Here is an 18,674-nt window from a genome sequence, read left to right on the forward strand (position 1 = left end):
TGATTAGATTTAATATGAATACAATTACTGCTTTGTCCTTGGTGGTTTTATTCCTGGCGGACCTTGACCCCTCGAGCTTAAATTATTTTTAATTAATGGAAAAACTGGCCGTTAAATTGAAAAATGCTCTATTTCATACATTTATTAATTACTAATATTAATTAAAAAAGTATTGTAGTTACAGTGATAAATAAAGCGTCTGTGTTTGTACATCTACCCCTTAAAAGTTTAAAGCATAAATGAGTAACAACTTATACTAAAAATAAACACTCGAGTATTAAAAAATTGTACAAAATGAGATTACTGTTACTGTAGAGCATAAAAAATAAAATACTCGACGCTAAAAAATTCCCCCTCAGTTCGAATTCGGGTCCACTCCGTTGGAATTTTTGAGTAGGTGGACCGCCCTCAGCTGCACTTTAATTTTGGGTACCTCCAGGGCGGATTTTGGGACCTCCGGGGACGTCGACAACGACTGTGCAACGTTATCCTGTGAAACAAATCGATTAATTGATTGATTTTTTTTTTTTTCAAAAACAAAGCACATAGCTCGCTTTATCAGCAACACGATCAATCACTTCAAAGAATAAACACTCATCTGTGATTGTATAAATATGTATAGCTCGTTTCGATAAGACACAATTGGAATTCTGGTGTTATCTCGAGAATTTTTCGCGAACTAATAGAACCAAAATAGCTCCAAGGAAAAAACTCAACTTACCAATAAATCGGTGATGTAAACGTTTACTTGTTTAAGCAAGAGAGTAAAATGGTGCGCTTGAGTTTTGAGGCTTGAGACGAGAGCTCGCTGAACTCCATCCATATGGACACTCTAAGAAAGCAAAATCACTATGAGTCTCAAGAACTATTGCGTGTGTGAGAGCAACCGATTGTCAAGTGAATCCTCAAAGCGTTAGTTAAGAGCAAATGCGAAGCTTTGGTTCTATTAGCATCTGGAGTCTAAAAGGAGAACTAGATTTTGGGGCTAGTTGGGAAGCGATTCCGTATGAAAGCTTAGTCATGGTGCTGCGATTTCATACAGAATCGTCTTCTATTGTTAGAACTGTCGTAGATTTTTCACCCAAAAATATACATACCGTCACTAAAGAATCCGCGAAGTGCAAAAATCGTGACACTGAAGCCACAACCTTCGTTGGAATCTTGCTAATAAAGTCGCTAGTGTAATTGATAAAATGGACAACCCTTCTAGCTGATTCTCTCGTCAACAACACGATCAACTGTTCTAAGTTTTCGGGTCTAGCTTGATTTTCGGGTTCGTCTTTACTCAAGCTCGCCCACAACTCCTTCCCTTTGGCGAACGCCAACTTCGGGTCTTTAGCGACCTAAAACACCCATTGTCTAACGAATTTTCTCACCCAGACACTTACTAATTCCGCCACGTAGATCAAAACATTGATAGCCTCAGCGCTGTGCTCCTTCAAAGCTTTAGCTTCTGCTAACGTCCGTTTCGTCAGGCGTCTTTGCAACTTTCCGGAAAAGCGACCCACGTGGTGCATGGTCTGGATGGCACGGTTCGTGTTACCATCGGAGTTTTCGTTGACTTCTAGCTCTGAAAATTTAGGTCGATTTGACGCTTCTGGTCTATCGAGTTTACCTTTTTGGTCGTCGTAGACAGCCGCTGGTAGGTACTTGTCGACGTACTTATCAGCAACGTCCAACGCTCCGTCTAGAGTATCAGCTGCAAAGGCTGTGTACTTGCTCGACAAGACGGTATTGCCGATTTGCTTGACGGAATCTGCTCTTTTGAGCACCGGTTTGACGATTTTGTTACCGACTTCGGTCACGTATTGCTTAGTGTTCCAGTAGATCTGGAAAATCAAAATTGACAAGACAGTCGTGACGATTGATAAAGTACCATTTCTGGAGGTAGCGCGATTGATGGGACTTTCTGCTCGACGATGTCCAGACTCTTGCACAAGACTTTGTCAATAGAAGAAATCGGGGCTTGGAACAGAGCGATGGTTGGAAGAGCGGTGTCAACTGCAGCCTGAATGGAACTTTCCGCTTGTTGCAAAGTCCAATAAACGAGGTTGTTGGAATTCTGGAAACTTGCATTAGAAGATATCTTTGTTGTACAATTCTTACTTTAATTTTGTTGTACATGTTTCCAGCGATGTGCCACCCGGATTCGACGATTGGTAGAGTGGTTATTCGGTTAACTGATTCTAGGTTCTGGAGCCTAAAAGGCGCTTTCTTTGTCTGCGGAGGTGTGGCCACTGAAAATTGTTGGTTTTTAGTCAAATTTTACTTTTTGCGTCGTTTGTTAAACATGCACTATGTTATCACTTCCGTTTCATCTTAAGTCTGTTATCAAAAATATTTACCGACTAAAGTAAAAGTAGGGATTACTCATCTTTAATCTACCATCTTTTGAACGTCACATGTTTTTAAAAATAAATTAACTGTTAACGTTCGAAATTATAATTAAATTATTTGCTTTAGATAAAAATAATTAAAAATTATTTTTACAATTATGTATGTATATTTACAAAACTTGTCAAAAATTTTCGTCGGTCGCATTTCGTCCTATCTTATCGTTTTCTTTTTTTTTTTGTATCATATCAAAATACGTTGTTCATGGTTAAAACATTTGCGTCGATAAGTACCTATGAGGATCCGAAAGGTGATAAGACGTGAGTGTAAAATTCCAAACTGGATTATTTGTAGTTTACAATACAAATTATTGATCTTCTAAGCCCTTTATCGTGCTTCCAGTAATTATACGAGGTTTGAGATTTCAAAAAGTGTGGATCTTGTGCATCAACACATTCGTCGAATTTATTTTAAAAATTGTCGCTTCCTGACCTAAGGAAGTATTGTAACCGACTCCATTGTGTTTTCTCGACCTTTCATGACGCCTGGACTATTAGAAATAAGTCTCACTTTTCCGTTTGTCTGTCTGTCTGCCGTCTGTCCGGATTTTTATTAGGCAGATACACAAGTTTAAAGCTTGTCGTAAGCATGGTAAATCGTTAATAAAAATGAATGATATTACAATTTTTGGTTTTTTGTCTTCTTTGATTTTTAAATTTTTCCACTTTTCAGTGTTTCGGTTTCATAATTTTTAGTTTTTACACTTCAATTTTTCAATTTCTCAACTTAAAAATTTTTCAATTTTTCGTTTCGATTTGTAGTTTTCCAATTTTGCATTTTTATTTTTTCATTTTTTGATTTTTCAGTTACTCAATTTTTAATTTTCGATTTTTCAAATTTTCGTTTCCTCAGGTTTCCTTGATTTTTATTTTTCATTTACCGAATTTTTTAATTTTCATTTTATCGATTTCATGTTATAATTTTTCACTTTTTCATCTTTCGGTTTTATGATTTATCCGATTCTTCAAATTTTCAGTTTTTGATTTTTCCATTGCTCAATTTTCCAGTGTTTCTCAATTACCCGATTTTGCGATTTCTGGAATTTTCAGTATTTCGATTTAACAATATTTCGTTTTTTTGATTTTTCTGTTTCTCAATTTTTATCTTTAGATTTTTCAGTTTTGTTATTTAGTAAATTTCCAGTTTTTCAAAGTTTTCATTTCGTACTCTTTCGTTTTTCATTTCTGGTTTTTCAATTTTACAGTTTGGGAATTTTCACAGGTTTATGATTCGAAATATTGAAAAAATTTGAAAAACCTAAAAACTGAAAAAACGAAAAATTGCAAAATCGAAAAAGTGGAAAATCGAATACTAGAAAAACTTGTAATCCCAAAAAAGAATATTAATGATTGAAAAAATTGCAAAATGTAAAAATTTTAAAATCGAAAAATTATACAAACGTCAAAATTGTTAAGGAAAAAAAACTGTAACATCGAAAGATCGATTGATTGATAGGTTGATAGGTTTATATTGATAGAATGATAGGTTCATTGAATTTTCTTAAAAATAGCAAAATACACTAACTGAATAACTAACTATAAGAAATTGAAAAATTCAATAAATGAAAAAGTTAAAAATTCGAAAAATTGAAAAATTATACAATTCAAAAATCGTAAAAATGAAAAAATGAAACATTTTAAAAATTATTACGTAACTGGAAACACTACAAATTAAATTTGAAAAAACGGAAAATTCAAATATTGGGAAACTGAAAAATGGCAAAATTAAGTTGAAAAATTGAAAACCCAAAAATTGATAATAATCGAAAAATTGAAAAATTTCACATTGAAAAAAAAAATTTAAAAAAATAAAGAAAACAAAAAATCTAAACGAAAATTGCAAATCGAAAAATTACTAAATCTAAAAACTTACAAATGAAAACTCGAGGAGTTCCAATATCGTAAAAGTGAAGAGACAAAAAACTTGAAAAAAAAGTTGAAAAAAGAGAAAATTGAAAATATTGAAATTGAAAAACAAACAGTTATAAAATGGAAACATTGAAAAACCAAAACATTGTCAAAATGAAGACAATAAAAAACCGAAACGAAAAATTGCAGATGCAAACTTTGAAGAAATGAAGAATCTAAAAATTGAAAAATTAAAACTGGGGAAATTAAAAAAAAAAAATTAGAACATTGAGAAATCGAATAATTGAAATGAATTATTATCCAAAATTGAAAACTAACGAATAATTGCAAAATCCAAAAATTGGAAAATCCAAAAATTGAACAATTGAACATTGAAAAAGAAAAATTATAAAATCAGAACACGGAAAAACGAAAAACTGAACAAGTGATAAATTGAAAAACCGAAAAATTGAAAAATTAAAAATTCAAAACTCGTGAAACTTCAAAACGAAAAATGGCAAAATCTAAAAATTTAGAAATGAAAACTTGAAAAATTGCAAATAGAAAGGTTGGAAAAACGAAAAACTGAAAATATTTAAATTGAAAAAACAAACAATTATAAATGGATACACTGAAAAACTGAAAAATTGTCAAAATTAAAAAATAAAAAACCGAAACGAAAAATTGCAAATGGAAAATTTGAAGAAATGAAAAATTAAAGAATCGAAAAACTGAAAAATAAAAATTGAAAACTCGATAAATCTTAAATCACAAAATTGCAAAATCGTAAAACGAAATATTTAAGAAACGAAAAATTGGAAAAATTAAAATTGCAAACACAAAAAAACAAAATTGGAACATTGGAAAATCGTATAACCGAAGCAAATTAATATTAAAAATTGAAAACTCCGGAATGATTGCAAAATCCAAAAATTGAAAAATTTTATCCTGAAAAATGAAAAATTATAAAATCAGAATAATGAAAATAGGAAATCGAAACGAAAAATGGCTGATCGAAAAATTAAAGAAGTGAAAACTCGAAGAAATTATAACAAAATTTATGAAACAAAAAATTGTAAAAATTAAAAATGAAAATACAAAAAAAAAATAAAATTGGGACATTGAAAAATCGAAGAATTGAAAAACTAAAGAAAATGAAAACCGAAACGAAAAACTGCAAATCGAAAAGTCGAAAAATTAAAAATTGAAAAATCCAAAAATTGAAAAATTTCACATTGAATAAAGAAAAATTATAAAATCAGATCATGGAAAAAGAGAAAAATTGGAAAAATATAGAAAATAGGCAATCTAAACGAAAAATTGCATATCAAAAAATTAAAGAAGTGAAAAATTATTCAGAAATCGAAAAATTAAAAATAAATAAAGAAAACAAAAAATCGGAACGACAATTGAAAATTTAAAAATTCAAGAAGTGAAAAATTGGACAAATCAACAAATTTAAAAATGAAAACTATAGGAGTTCAATATCGTAAAAGTGAAGAGACAAAAAAATGAAAAATTGAAAAATCCTAAATCGAAAAATTGAAAATACTGAATTTGAAAAAACCACATTGAAAAACCGAAAAATTGTCAAAATAATGAAAACTAAAAACCGAAACAAAAAACTGCAGATGAAAAAGTTGAAGGAATCAAAAAATTGAAAGATAAAAATTGAAAACTGGAGAAATTAAAAAAAAAATTTAAGCAACGAAAAATTAAAAAAATTAAAAACAAAAATACAAAAAAATTAAATTGGAACACAGAAAAATCGAATATTTGAAAAAATAAAGAAAAAAAAGCGAAACAAAAAGTTGCAGGTGCAAAATTTGAAGAAATGAAGAATCGAAAAATTGAAAAATAAAAGTAAAAATTGAAAACTGAGGAAATTTTAAATCAAAAAATTGCAAAATCATCAAACATTGAAAAATCGTATAATTAAAATAAATTAATACTCAAAATCGAAAACTAACGAAAAATTGCAAAATCCAAAAATTGAAAAATCCAGAATTTGCACAATTTGAAACAAATTGAAAAAGAAAAATTATAAAATCAGAACACTGAAAAACGAAAAAAATTAAAAAATAAAGGAAACAAAATCGAAACGAAAAATTGCAAATCGAAAAACTGAACAATTGATAAATTGAAAAATTAAAAATTAAAAACTCGTGAAACTATAAAGGGAAAAATTGCTAAATCTAAAAATTTTAAAAATGAAAACTCGCAAAGTTGCAATCGGAAAATCGAAGAAACAAAAAAAATTAAAAATCGAAAAGTTGAAAACGAAAAACAGAAAATATTGAAATTGAAAAAACAAACATTTATAAATGGATACATTGAATAACCGAAAAATTTTCAAAATAAGAAAATAAAAATCCGAAACGAAAACTGCAAATGGAAAATTTGAAGAAATGAAAAATTGAAGATTCGAAAAAGTCAAAAATAAAAATTTCAAACACAAAAACCATAAAATTGGAACATTGGAAATTCGTATGATTGAAGCAAATTAATATTAAAAATTGAAAACTCTCGAAAAATTGCAAAATCTAAAAACTGGAAAATTTTATCCTGAAAAAAGAAAGATTATAAAATCAGAATATTGAAAAACTGAAAAATTGGACAAATAAAGAAAATAGGAAATCGAAACGAAAAACTGCATATCGAAAAATTAAAGAAGTGAAAACTTGAAGAAATTGCAACATCGTAAGACGGAAAATTGGTTAAATTAAAAATGAAAATACAAAAATAATAAAATTGGGACATTGAAAAATCGAATAATTGAAAAACTAAAGAAAATAAAAAACCGAAATAAAAAACTGCAAATCTAAAAGTCGAAAAATTTCACACTAAATAAAGAAAAATTATAATATCAGAATAATGAAAAGCAGAAAAATTGGAAAATAAAGAAAATAAGAAATCGAAACGAAAAATTGCATATCAAAAATTCAAGGAATGAAAAATTATTGAAAAATCAAAAAATTGAAAAAAATAAAGAAAACAAAAAATCGGAACGAAAATTGAAAATTTAAAAATTGAAGAACTGAAAAACTGAAAAATCCGAAAATTTAAAAATGAAAACTACAGGAGCTCAAGATCATGAAAGTGAAGAGACAAGACAATGAAAAATTAAAAAATTGTAAATCGAAAAGTTGGAGAAAGGAACAACTGAACATATTGAAATTGAAAACACAAAAAATAATAAAATGGAAACACTGAAAAACCGAAATGCCAAAATAAAGAAAATTAAAAACTGAAACGTCGAAGGAATCCAAAAATTGAAAAACAAAAATTGAAAAGTGGAAAAATTTTAAATAAAAAATTATAAAATCGTGAAACGAATAATTTAAGCAACGAAAAATTGAAAAAATAAAAATCGAAAACACAAAAAACATAAAATTGGAGCACAGAAAAATCGAATAATTGAAAAGATAAAGAAAATCAAAAACCGAAACGAAAAATTGCAAATCGAGAAGTCGAAAAATTAAATATAAAAATTGAAAAATCCAAAAATTGAAAAATTTCACATTCAAAAAAAGAAAAATTGTTAAATCAAAACATTGAAAATCCGAAAAAATAAAGAAAACAAAATATCGAAACGAGAATTGCAAATTGAAAAATTGAAGAAGTGAAAAACTGAGAAATCTAAAAATCGTTCGAGAAATTTTAATCAAAAAATTGCAAAATCGAAAAACGAAAACTCTAAGAAACGAAAATTGGAAAAAATAAGAACTAAACTACAAAAAAATGGAACATTGAAAAATGGAATAATTGAAAAAAAGAACTGAAACGAAAAACTGCAAATCAAAAAGTCGAAAAATTAAAAGTTGAAAACTAGCGAAAAATTGCAAAATCTAAAAATTCAAAACTCCAAAAATTGGAAAATTTCACAATGTAAAAAGAAAAATTATAAAATCAGAGCATTGAAAAACAGAAAAAGTGGAAAAATAAAAAGAAAATCGAAACGAAAAATTGCAAATCGAGAAATTAATGTGAAAAATTGAAAAATCTAAAAATTGAAAAAATTAAAAAAAAAACAAAAAATCGGAACGAAAATTGAAAATTTAAAAATTGAAGAGCCGAAAAATTGAAAAATTAAAAAAATTCAAAATGAAAACTAGAGAAATTCGATATCGTTAAAGTCAGAAAAATGGAAAATATTGAAATTGAAAAAACAAAAAATTATAAAATGGAAACATTGAAAAACCGAAAAATTGTTAAAATAAAGAAAATTAAAAACCGAAACGGAAAATTGCAGATGGAAAATTTGAAGGAATGAAAAATTAAGGAATCGAAAAATTGAACAATAAAAATCGAAAACTCGTGAAATTTCTATAAAAAAATTCCAAAATTCTAACACGCAAAATTGAAAAAATTAAAAACAAAATTATAAAAAAAAATAAAATTGGAACATTGAAAAATCGAATAATTGAAAAAATTAAGAAAATAAAAAACCGAATCGAAAAACTGAAAATTGAAAGCTCGCGAAAAACTGCATATCGCAAAAAATTGAAAATCCAAATATTGAAAAATTTCAGATTCAAAAAGGAAAAATTATAAAATCAGAACACTGAGAGACAGAAAATTGGAAAAATAAAGACAGTAGAAGTAATCGAAACGAAAAATACCAAATCGAAAAAAAAATTGAAAAATTAAAAATTGAAAACTCGTGAAGCTGCAAATCGAAAAATTGCAAAATCTAAAAGTTTTAGAAATGAAAACTCCAGGAGTTGCATATCGTAAAAAAATGAAAACTCGAAAAATTGCAAAACGAAAAGTTGGAGAAGGGAAAAATTGAAAATACTGAAACTGATAAAACAAAAAATTATAAAATGGAAACATTCAAAAACTAAAAAAAGTGTCAAAATAAAGAAAATTGAAAAACGGAACGAAAAATTGCAGAAAAAATAAGGAGTGGAAAAATTTAAAAAACGAAAAATTGAAATAGATGAAAAAACTAAAAATTGAACAATTTCACATTGAAAAAAAAAATAGAATCAGAACACAGAAAAATTGGAAAAATAAAGAAAATAGAAAATAGAACCGAAAAATTGCAAATCGAAAAATTGAAGAAGTGATAAATTAAAAAATTAAAAAATTGCAAAATCCAAAAATTTTAGAAATGAAAACTCGAAAAGTTGCATATCATAAAATTGAAGACACAAAAAAAATTGAAAAATTACAAATCGAAAAGCTGGAGAAAGGAAAAATTGATTGAAAGTATTGAAATTGAAAAAACAAAAAATTATAAAATGGAAACGTTGAAAACCGAAAAGCTTTCAAAATAAAAACCGAAAGGAAAAATTGCAGATGGAAAATTTGAAAAAATGAAAAATGAAATAATCGAAAAATTGAAAACTCAAGAAATTTTAGATCGAGAAATAGCAAAATTTAAAAAATGAGAAACCAAAAAAATAAAATTTGGAAAAATTAAAATTGAAAATACATCGAACACTGAAATATCGAATAACTGAAAAAATAAAGAAAACAGAAAACGAAACATTAAAAATTCTTCGAACAATTTTTTGAAAATATTGGTTCAAATAACACTATTTTAGTTCAAACTGAAAAATGACTTTCCGTATATGTGTTAAAAGTAGATAAAAAAATTCACAACATTGAAATACGTTGACCTACAATAGTACAGGATATGAGATTTAGAACAATGATAAAATTGACCGAAATCAATGTTACCAATAGCGTTAGAACAATCAACCACGCCAAATCTTAAAAAATTTAATCTTTTTATTTTAAATCTACAACAATACTGGCCAAAATTTATCTCCAACAATCAAACTATCATAAAAATTTTTGTAAATTTTCGCGATTTACTTTCATAAATTCTTGGTAAGCACACAAACAAAAATCATTAATGCCACTCATTACCCGGACAGCTCTATCTAATCTATTTTCGCTATTATCATTCAAGGTGCGTAATACCTAAATATAAGAAACAAAATATTATCGAAATGTGTAATAATTTCCTAAATTAAAAAACAAATTTCCACGGGTTCAAGCGTGATAATTGCGTAAATCACTTTCGGAACTTTAATGTATTCATTATGTCGTTGATTAAACAAAAATAAACCCATCTCATTTGCTAAATTGGCAAGTTTTCTTAATTACGGGCTTGTTGATAATTAAAGCATCTGAAGAATTCGAAGATCTGGAACGAGATAAACGAACCAAAAAAATATAAACAGTCGTTAACAGTCGTAATTAGTAACGTGGCGTTTTTACAGACAGAATTATGATACTAAAAAGATCAATAGTTCATCTCGTGGTGATTCAACTTTCTAATTTTTAATTTTATCGGAAATTATATCCTGGTAGCTTATCTTTCACCGTACTTTGAGACTTATTTATTAGAAGATAAAAGTTATGTTATTGTGGTAGTTCAAGAACTTTAAACACATGTGTTTTATATGCACTTGGCGAAATTTCAATGGAGACGCGGCCTGGAATAAATTAATCAGTAAAAGTCATCACCGACCACCTCCTATAAATATTTTTATTTTTATCGGTTCGTGCAATATTGCAACGCATTATTTATCAAAGCGGTTCCAAAAACAACAACGAGTAGATGCAAGGGGTCCCTGAAGATGCTCAAAATTCGAAACACCTTGTCCGGTTTTGAGCGATTTTGTTAGAATTTTGAAAAATTAGAAATAGGAGAGGTACTTACTTTTGTCTTCACTGAAGCAAGGCTCACTTCAGACTGATAATTACTTCTTCATCTATGTTTATCCGTGAGACCCTCGTGATACGTGAAGACCTCTAACCTTAGATGCTCTTTGTACAACACTCGATAACGAATATTCGAATAAATATAGCAAATTTTGGAAAATTGCATTTTGACGCTACTCAAAGAATTTTATTTTGGCTGGAATTCCGTTTATCTTGTCTTCAGTTCTTCTGAAGATAAATTTGAAGATTCCTTTGGAAGATGACGTTTGCAACAACTAGCACTCCTGTTTATCTCAATTAATTTTATCTAATCAGATCGAGGCTAAATAATAAAATCGCACTCAGATGAATCAATATTATTTGAAGCATATCAGGTGCAAAAGTGTGAAGTAGTGGTTTAGTTTCTGAGTGATGAGTGATCTTTCTGACGGTTGTTAGCACGTTGGATTAAATAGGTGGTGAGTGCTGTCTAGAAAGAAAACTTTCAAAGCATTTTGATCCGAAAAGAAGAATTTTGACATTGCGAAAATGGAATTTTGGCGCAAATAGAGTTAGTTTAGTTTCTCCATTTTTCAAAATTGGGTTTTCTTTTTTAATAATGAGTTTAAACGAACGAATGTAGGCAGATAACGGCGTTTAATAAAGGTGTCCATGACGCTTTGTTAAGTGTTAAAAATTTCGCGATAAACGTACATGATAGCGATAAACAATAAATTGAAGATATTTACTTTAATGTGGCTTACTGATAATGCGGGATTATTGTAAATGTAATTTGCGGTTTGTATTTAGAGCGAAACAAATTTGTGACAGTTTTTTCTCAGTCAGGTAATTTTTTTTTGGCAACTATATTGTCGTATAAATCGAGTTTGAATTAACCGACTTAGGTTTTTAATCTTGACATTATCTCTAATTCTTTGAACTAATCTCATTAATTGTTCTAGAAACATTGTATTAATTTCAGACCAATTTGTAGATAATATCGTCAAAATGCGAATCCCGGTTTTGGGTCTGTTCGCCCTCTTTCTTTGTTCTGGTAAGTACAAAATTCCAGAAGAGACGTGACTATATTTAAAAATTTGCAGTTGTGTCATTTGACCTCGAAGATCCTAAAGAAGATGGGGTAACATTTGGTGACAAAACATCCACAGCTCAGCTCATTTCCATGATCGAAGATAACAATAATACTATTAGAAAAAATATTGTTTTAGTAACAGGAGGTAATTTTCAGATAAAGTGATTAAACTTGATACCAGTTTTCATTTAATTACAGCAAATGAAGAAATAACTGTTAATAGCAACAACAAAGACTTGCTTCAAATTGATACTACTAATAGTGGCAGCGACATTTACGTCTCCGTGGTAGCTCTCGACTATGAAAAAATCACCACTAAGAGTTTTCCCATAGACATTATAGAGGGCAACGATTTAAACACAAGGCAGACGATCAGTTTAAGTGTGGTTAATACTGACGACGAAAGTCCCGCCCTGTCAACTTCAGCTTGCATGATGAATGTAATACTAGTTGATTGATTTGTGGCCTGTGTAAACTGTGTTTTTTAGGAAAATGCCAACATTGATGTAGATTCGAGTACCTGTTTGTTCACAGTGAGCGACCCAGATGGTTGGCTAGAATATATGGACTATTCTGCAATTTATGGAAACAATGTAAGTTTGTTTTATAGAAAATCGCACGCTTTTATTATTATTTTTTAATTCATGTTTTAATGTTTCCCGACGTTTCATGATCCCTAGAGTACGAAAAAATCGGTCTCTCGTTTCTATCGTTGTCAAATTTAGATGATATCACGGTAATCATAGTTTGTCTGATCATCCCCATCAACCGTAAATTTTATAAAATAACGAATTGTAGTTTATGAATCCGTGTTGGAATCGTATGTTTCGAAATCATCCAAATATTTTACAAAATTTTATCCTAGATATCGAGTTTTTTGGAAAAATATTCAAACTATATAACAATATTTTGAATTCACGATTTTTCAATTTTTGATTTTTCAGTTTTTGATTCTTTAATTTTGGACTTTCGTTTACTCAATTTTTAGATATTTCAATTTTTGGATTTTTGAATTCTTCAACTTCTCGATTTTTAGATTTTTCGAGTTCTCAATTTTCCAACAGTTTAGTTTTACGATTTTTGCATTTATTTATTATTCAGTTGTTCGATTCATTCTTCAAATTTTCAGATTTTCAATTTTTCGGACTTCTCAGTTTTTCAATTCTCCAATTTTTTGAATTTTCAATTTTTCGATTTTTCGATTTTCCATTTTTTAGAATTTTCAGGATTTTTTATTTTTCAATTTTTTTAATTTTTAATTTTTTGATTTTTCAGTTTTTGTGACTTGGTTTTCTCGATTTTTCAATGCAGTTTTAGTGTTTTTCAATTTTTCGATTTCTCAATTATTAGATTTATTAGTTTTTCGATATTTTACTTTTGCGATTTTTCAGTATATCGATTCTTCAATTTTTAGATTTTTCGACATTGATTTTCTTATTTCTCGAATTCTTTTCTTCAATTTTTCGATGTTTGAAATTTTAGATTTTTCGATTTCTCCATTTTTCAGTTCTTAGATATGATAAGATAAGATAGGATAAGTTTATTGCACAACAGTACAAAAGGTTAGCTAAGAGTGCATACTGATAAATAACTTAACTAACCTAAGAATAAAACAAATAATTCTTGGATTTTTCTGCTGTTCAATTTTCTAACCTTTTTTTATTTTAGATTTATCTATTATTCAATGTTTCGATTTCTCGATATTTCGATTTTTCGACTTCTATGTGTTAGATTTTTCAGTTTTTCAATTCTTCGATTTTTAAATTTTTCCGTTTTTCGATTTTTTGATGTTTTGATTTAGCAATTTTTCAATTTGGATTTTTTCGATTTTTCAGTTTTTCAAATCTCAATTTTTCAATTTTTCGGTCTTTGAGATTTTTGTTTTTCTGATTTTACTATTTCTCGATTTTTTTAATTTTTCATGTTTCCGATTTTTCAGATCTCTTATTTTTAAATTTTCGATTTTTCGATTTTTCAGTTTTTTATTTCCCAATTTCTTAATGTTTCAGTTTTAGGGTTTTTCAATTTTTCGAATTTATCGATTTATCAATTTTTTGATATTTTTCAGGATTTTGATTTTTTAAATTTTTGAATTCTAGTTTCTCAATTTCTCGATTTTTCAATGAAGTTTTGGGTTTTCCAATTTTTCGATTTTTCGATTTATCAATTTTTCGACTTTTCTATTAATAATAATAATAATAATTTATTTTCTACAGGTATATAACCCAATTATAGAAAATACAAAATAACAATAATTGTTTACAATATAAAAGAAAAAACGACGATTATTCATTTTTCGTAATTTTAGTTTTGCGATTTTACGGTATTTCGATTCTTTCATTTTTCATTTTTCCAATTTTTCAGGTTTTTGGTTTCTCAGTTTTTTTAATTTTGAATTTTTTCGATTTTTCAGTTTTTCGATTTTTTTTATTTTAGAATTCTCGATATTTCGATTTTTAAAATTTTTGGTTTCAACGTTTCGATTTTTTTCGTTTTTTCAGTTTTCCAATTCTTCAAATTTCCACTTTTTAATTTTTCTATTTTTCGGTATTTGAGGTTTTTGTTTTGTCGATTTTACGATTTTTTTTTAAGTTTCTCCATTCATTAATTTCTCGATTTTTTAAATTTTCAGTTTTTCAATTTTTCAGATTTTTGAGTTTTCAATTTTTTCAATTTTTAAATTTGATTTTTCGACTTTCGTTTTCTCGATTTTTCAGTTTTTTTATTTCCTAATTTTTTAATGTTTCAGTTTTGGCGTTTTTCAATTTTTCAACTTTATCAATTTATCAATTTTTCGATATTTTAGATTTGCGATTTTTCAGTATTTCGATTCTTCAATTTTCCATTTTTCCAATATTTCAGGTTTATGATTTCTCAATTTTTTTAATCATTGATTTTCCGATTTTTCAGTTCTTCGACTTTTTGATTTTTCCATTTTTCAATGTTTCAGTATTAGGATTTTCCGATTTTTCGATTATCAATTATTATTTTCCGAATTTTTACTTTTGTGAATTTTTGTATTTCGATTTTTCAATTTTTCGAATTTTCGACTTTGATTTTCCGATTTCTCGACCTCTTTTCTTCAATTTTTAGTTATTTTAATTTTTTTATTTTTTGATTCCCCGATTTTCTTTCGATTCTTCAATTCTTCGAAATTTTAATTTTTTGATATTTTAAATTTTAGATTTTTCGATTTTTCTGCTTTTCAATTTTTCATTTTTTTTATTTTGGATTTATTACTATTATTTGATGTTTCGATTTCTCGGTACTTCGATTTTTCAACTTCTCTCTTTTAGATTTCTCGGGTTTTCAGTTTTTCGGCTTTAAAATTTTCGGTTTCAATGTTTCGATTTTTTTCGATTTTTCTTTTTTCCAACTCGTCAATATTTCGATTTTTTAATTTTCCGATTTTTAACTTTTCTATTTTTCGGTATTTGAGGTTTTTGTTTAGTTGATTTTACAATTTTTCGATTTTTTAGTTTCTCAATTCTTTGATTTCTCGATATTTTAAGTTTAATTTTTTCGATTTATCAGGTTTTTGATTTTTTAGTTTTTTGAATTTTTAGATTTTCGATTTTTCGACTTTCGATTTTTCGATTTTTCGATTTATCAATTTTTCGATTTTTCCATTATCCATTTTTCGATATTTTAGTTTTGCGATTTTACAGTATTTCGATTCTTTCATTTTTCCAATTTTGCAGGTTTTTGATTTCTCAGTTTTTTAATATGTAATTTTTCGATTTTTCAGTGTTTCGATTTTTTTTATTTTACATTTATCTATTTTTTGATTTTTCGATTTCTCGATATTTCTATTTTCCGGTTTTTAAAATTTTTGGCTTCAACGTTTCGATTTTTTTCGATTTTTTAGTTTTTCAATTCTTCAATATTTCAATTTTTTATTTTTTCAGTTTTTCGGTATTTGAGGTTTTTGTCTTTTCGATTTTATGATTTTCCTCAATTCTTTAATTTCCCGATTTTTTAACTTTTCCGTTTTTCAGTTTTTCAGATTTTTGAGTTTTCAATTTTTTGAATTTTTAAATTTGATTTTTCGACTTTCGTTTTCACGATTTTTCAGCTTTTTTATTTCCCAATTTTTTAATGTCTCAGTTTTGGTGTTTTTCAATTTTTCGACTTTATCAATTTTTGAATATTTTAGTTTAGGGATTTTTCAATTCTTCAATTTTTCATTTTTTCGAATTTTCAGGTTTTTGATTTTTCAATTTTTTGAATTTTGACTTTTCGATTTCTCGATATTTCAATGCAGTTTTGGTGTGTTCCGATTTTTCCGTTTTTTAGTTTGTCAATTTTTCGATTTTTCGTTTACCAATTTTTCGATATTTCAGTTTTGTGATTTTGCAGTATTTCAATTCTTCAATTTTTCATTTTTCCGATTTTTCAGGTGTTTGATTTTCCAATTTTGTAAATTTCGCTCTTTGAGGTTTTTTTTTCGATTTTTCAAATTCTCAATCTTCAATTTCTCAATTTTTCGTTTTTTCGATTTTTCAGATTTTTGATTTTTCAGATGGGTGAATTTTGAATTTTTCGATTTTTCGGTCACTCGACTTTTCGATTTCTCGAGCTTTCAATGTTTTTGGATTTTTCAGTTTTTCAACTTTTTGATTCTTCGATTTTTCAATGTTTCAGTTTTAGGGTTTTCCAATTTTTCAATTTTTCAATTTTTTGAATATTTTATTTCCCAATTTTTTAATGTCTCAGTTTTGGCGTTTTTTCAATTTTTCGACTATCAATTTATCAATTTTTCCATATTTTACTTTAGGCATTTTTCAATTCTTCAATTTTTCATTTTTTCGAATTTTCAGGTTTTTGATTTTTCAATTTTTTGAATTTTGACTCTTCGATTTCTCAATTTTTCAATGCAGCTTTGGTGTTTTCCAATTTTTCCGTTTTTCAATGTCAATTTTTTGATTTTTCGATATCTTAGTTTTGCGATTTTTCAGTATTTCATTTCTTCCATTTTTCATTTTTCCAATTTTTCAGGATTTTGATTTCTCAATTCTTTTAATCTTTAATTTTTGGAATTTTCAGTTTTTCAACCTTTTCATTCTTCGATTTTTCAATGTACCTATATGTTTTAGGGTTTTCCAATTTTTCGATTTTTCAATTTTCCGATTTATCAATTTTCTAATATTTTAATTTTGTAACTTTTTTGTATTTCGATTTTTCAATTTTTCGATTTTTCGAGTTTGATTTAATGCAATTTTTCCATGTTTTGATTTTTTTATTGTTTGATGTGTCAAACTGCCGATATTCAATTCTTCGAAATTAAAATCTTTCGATATTTTAAATTTTATATATCTCTCCATTTTTCAATTCCACGATTTTTCTGTTCTTCAATTTTTCATTTTTTTTTTATTTTAGATTTATCTATTTTTTGATATTTCGATGTCTCGATATATCGATTTTTCGACTTCTCTCGTTTAGATTTTTCAGTTTTCCCATGCTCCAATATTTCGATTTTTTAATTTTTCTATTTTTCGGTATTTGAGGTTTTTGTTTTGTCAACTTTACGATTTTTCGATTTTTCAGTTTCTCCATTCTTTAATTTCTCGATTTTTTAAATTTTCATTTTTTCAATTTTTCATGTTTTTGACTTTTCAATTTTTGGAATTTTTAGACTTTCGATTTTTCGACTTTCGATTTCTCGATTTTTCGACCTTCGATTTCCCGATTTTTCGATTTTTCAATGATTTAGTTTTGGGGTTTTTCAATTTTTCGATTTATCAATTTTTCGATATTTTACTTTTCGAATTTTTCAATTCTTTAATTTTCGGATTTTTTCATTTTTCATCTTTAACATTTTTTATTTTTCCGATTTTTCAGGTGGTTGATTTTCCAATTTTGTAAATTTCGCTCTTTGATGTTTTTTTTTTCGATTTTTCAGATTCTCAATTCTTCAATTTCTCGATTTTTTTATTTTTCGATTTTTCAATTTCTAAATTTTTCGTTTTTTTGATTTTTCAGGTTATCGATTTTTCGTCTTCTCTGTTTTAGATTTTTCAGTTTCCAGTAGGAATTTGGGCCTTTTTTAATTCAGTTACTTAGAAGCTAGATAAAACAAAAATGACAATCTCAGAATTCGAATGAGGAATTTTTGAAGAACTTTCAGAAATTTCGAAATTTGAAAATCCTGTCGAAATAACGACAATTTTTTTTTTAGGGCGAGAGTGATCTTTTTGACTTTGCATACAAAGGCGGCGCCGTTGACAACACCACTTCAGAGAGTGATGTTTTCCTAGTGCTAAAACCAGGCCAGACACTCGACTACGAAACCACAATGTTGTTCACATTTCACGTGAATGCCACGGTATGCAATCCACCCCTCGCCCTTGAAAACCGCCCCAAAACGTTGTCTTGTTTTGTTTAGGACGCCTATGGTCATCAAACTGCCCCCTTGGTCACCGTACCAGTCATCGTGCAAGTGGTGGACCAACCCGACGAACTCCCAAGATGGGGCAGCGGCTTCAAATCAGCTGCCACAATCACGGAAAAAACCGAATCGGTATGTTCTGTCCTGAAAACACGTTGTAGATTTTTTTTGTTTACCTACTTCTAGACAATAGAAGTGTCGGCGACGGACGGCGACATTGGGATCAACAACGAGATCAACTACGAAATTACTAACACAAGTACTGAGATACTGACAATCTGTGTTTTGTAGT

General features: G+C 27.8%; 2 protein-coding genes across 5 annotated transcripts in view; one reads left to right on the top strand and one right to left on the bottom strand.

Annotated features, from left to right (window-relative positions):
• The window catches only part of LOC135142797 (cadherin-23-like), a 45,331-nt gene that overhangs the window by 4,732 nt on the left and 21,925 nt on the right, over nucleotides 1-18,674 (top strand). The window contains exons 22-31 of the mRNA XM_064074543.1: nucleotides 1,633-1,800; nucleotides 1,928-2,159; nucleotides 11,712-11,747; nucleotides 11,884-11,955; nucleotides 12,005-12,139; nucleotides 12,193-12,434; nucleotides 12,483-12,587; nucleotides 18,173-18,319; nucleotides 18,380-18,514; nucleotides 18,569-18,641. Coding sequence (XP_063930613.1) covers nucleotides 1,633-1,800; nucleotides 1,928-2,159; nucleotides 11,712-11,747; nucleotides 11,884-11,955; nucleotides 12,005-12,139; nucleotides 12,193-12,434; nucleotides 12,483-12,587; nucleotides 18,173-18,319; nucleotides 18,380-18,514; nucleotides 18,569-18,641 — 1,345 coding nt within the window. The remainder of the gene's footprint in view (nucleotides 1-1,632; nucleotides 1,801-1,927; nucleotides 2,160-11,711; nucleotides 11,748-11,883; nucleotides 11,956-12,004; nucleotides 12,140-12,192; nucleotides 12,435-12,482; nucleotides 12,588-18,172; nucleotides 18,320-18,379; nucleotides 18,515-18,568; nucleotides 18,642-18,674) is intronic.
• LOC135142896 (lipid storage droplets surface-binding protein 1-like) lies at nucleotides 128-11,026 on the bottom strand. 4 transcript variants are annotated; one of them, XM_064074697.1, is made up of 8 exons: nucleotides 10,921-11,026; nucleotides 2,107-2,237; nucleotides 1,877-2,062; nucleotides 1,616-1,829; nucleotides 1,389-1,570; nucleotides 1,098-1,343; nucleotides 722-832; nucleotides 128-490 (listed from the first exon to the last, which is right to left on the bottom strand). In XM_064074697.1, coding segments are annotated over exons 1-8 (1,206 nt in total). In that variant the 5' UTR covers nucleotides 10,922-11,026; the 3' UTR covers nucleotides 128-355. The 4 variants fall into 4 exon arrangements, with proteins under 4 accessions (XP_063930767.1, XP_063930766.1, XP_063930768.1 ...); XM_064074696.1 differs by having other exon boundaries at nucleotides 1,389-1,829; XM_064074698.1 differs by lacking the exon at nucleotides 722-832 and having other exon boundaries at nucleotides 1,389-1,829.

The sequence above is a fragment of the Zophobas morio genome, unplaced genomic scaffold, assembly GCF_036711695.1.
Source record: "Zophobas morio isolate AGI-343-1 ecotype UQ-CSIRO unplaced genomic scaffold, CSIRO_AGI_Zmor_V1 ptg000054l, whole genome shotgun sequence".
Lineage (NCBI taxonomy): Eukaryota > Metazoa > Arthropoda > Insecta > Coleoptera > Tenebrionidae > Zophobas > Zophobas morio.

Excerpts from the sequence above, each read along its gene's own strand:
- LOC135142896 (XM_064074696.1), bottom strand. Across the intron at positions 1,830-1,876 it reads TCGCGCTACCTCCAGAAATG|ATCTACTGGAACACTAAGCA; the intron begins GTACTTTATCAA and ends TTGATTTTCCAG. Across the intron at positions 491-721 it reads TTTACATCACCGATTTATTG|GATAACGTTGCACAGTCGTT; the intron begins GTAAGTTGAGTT and ends TTTGTTTCACAG.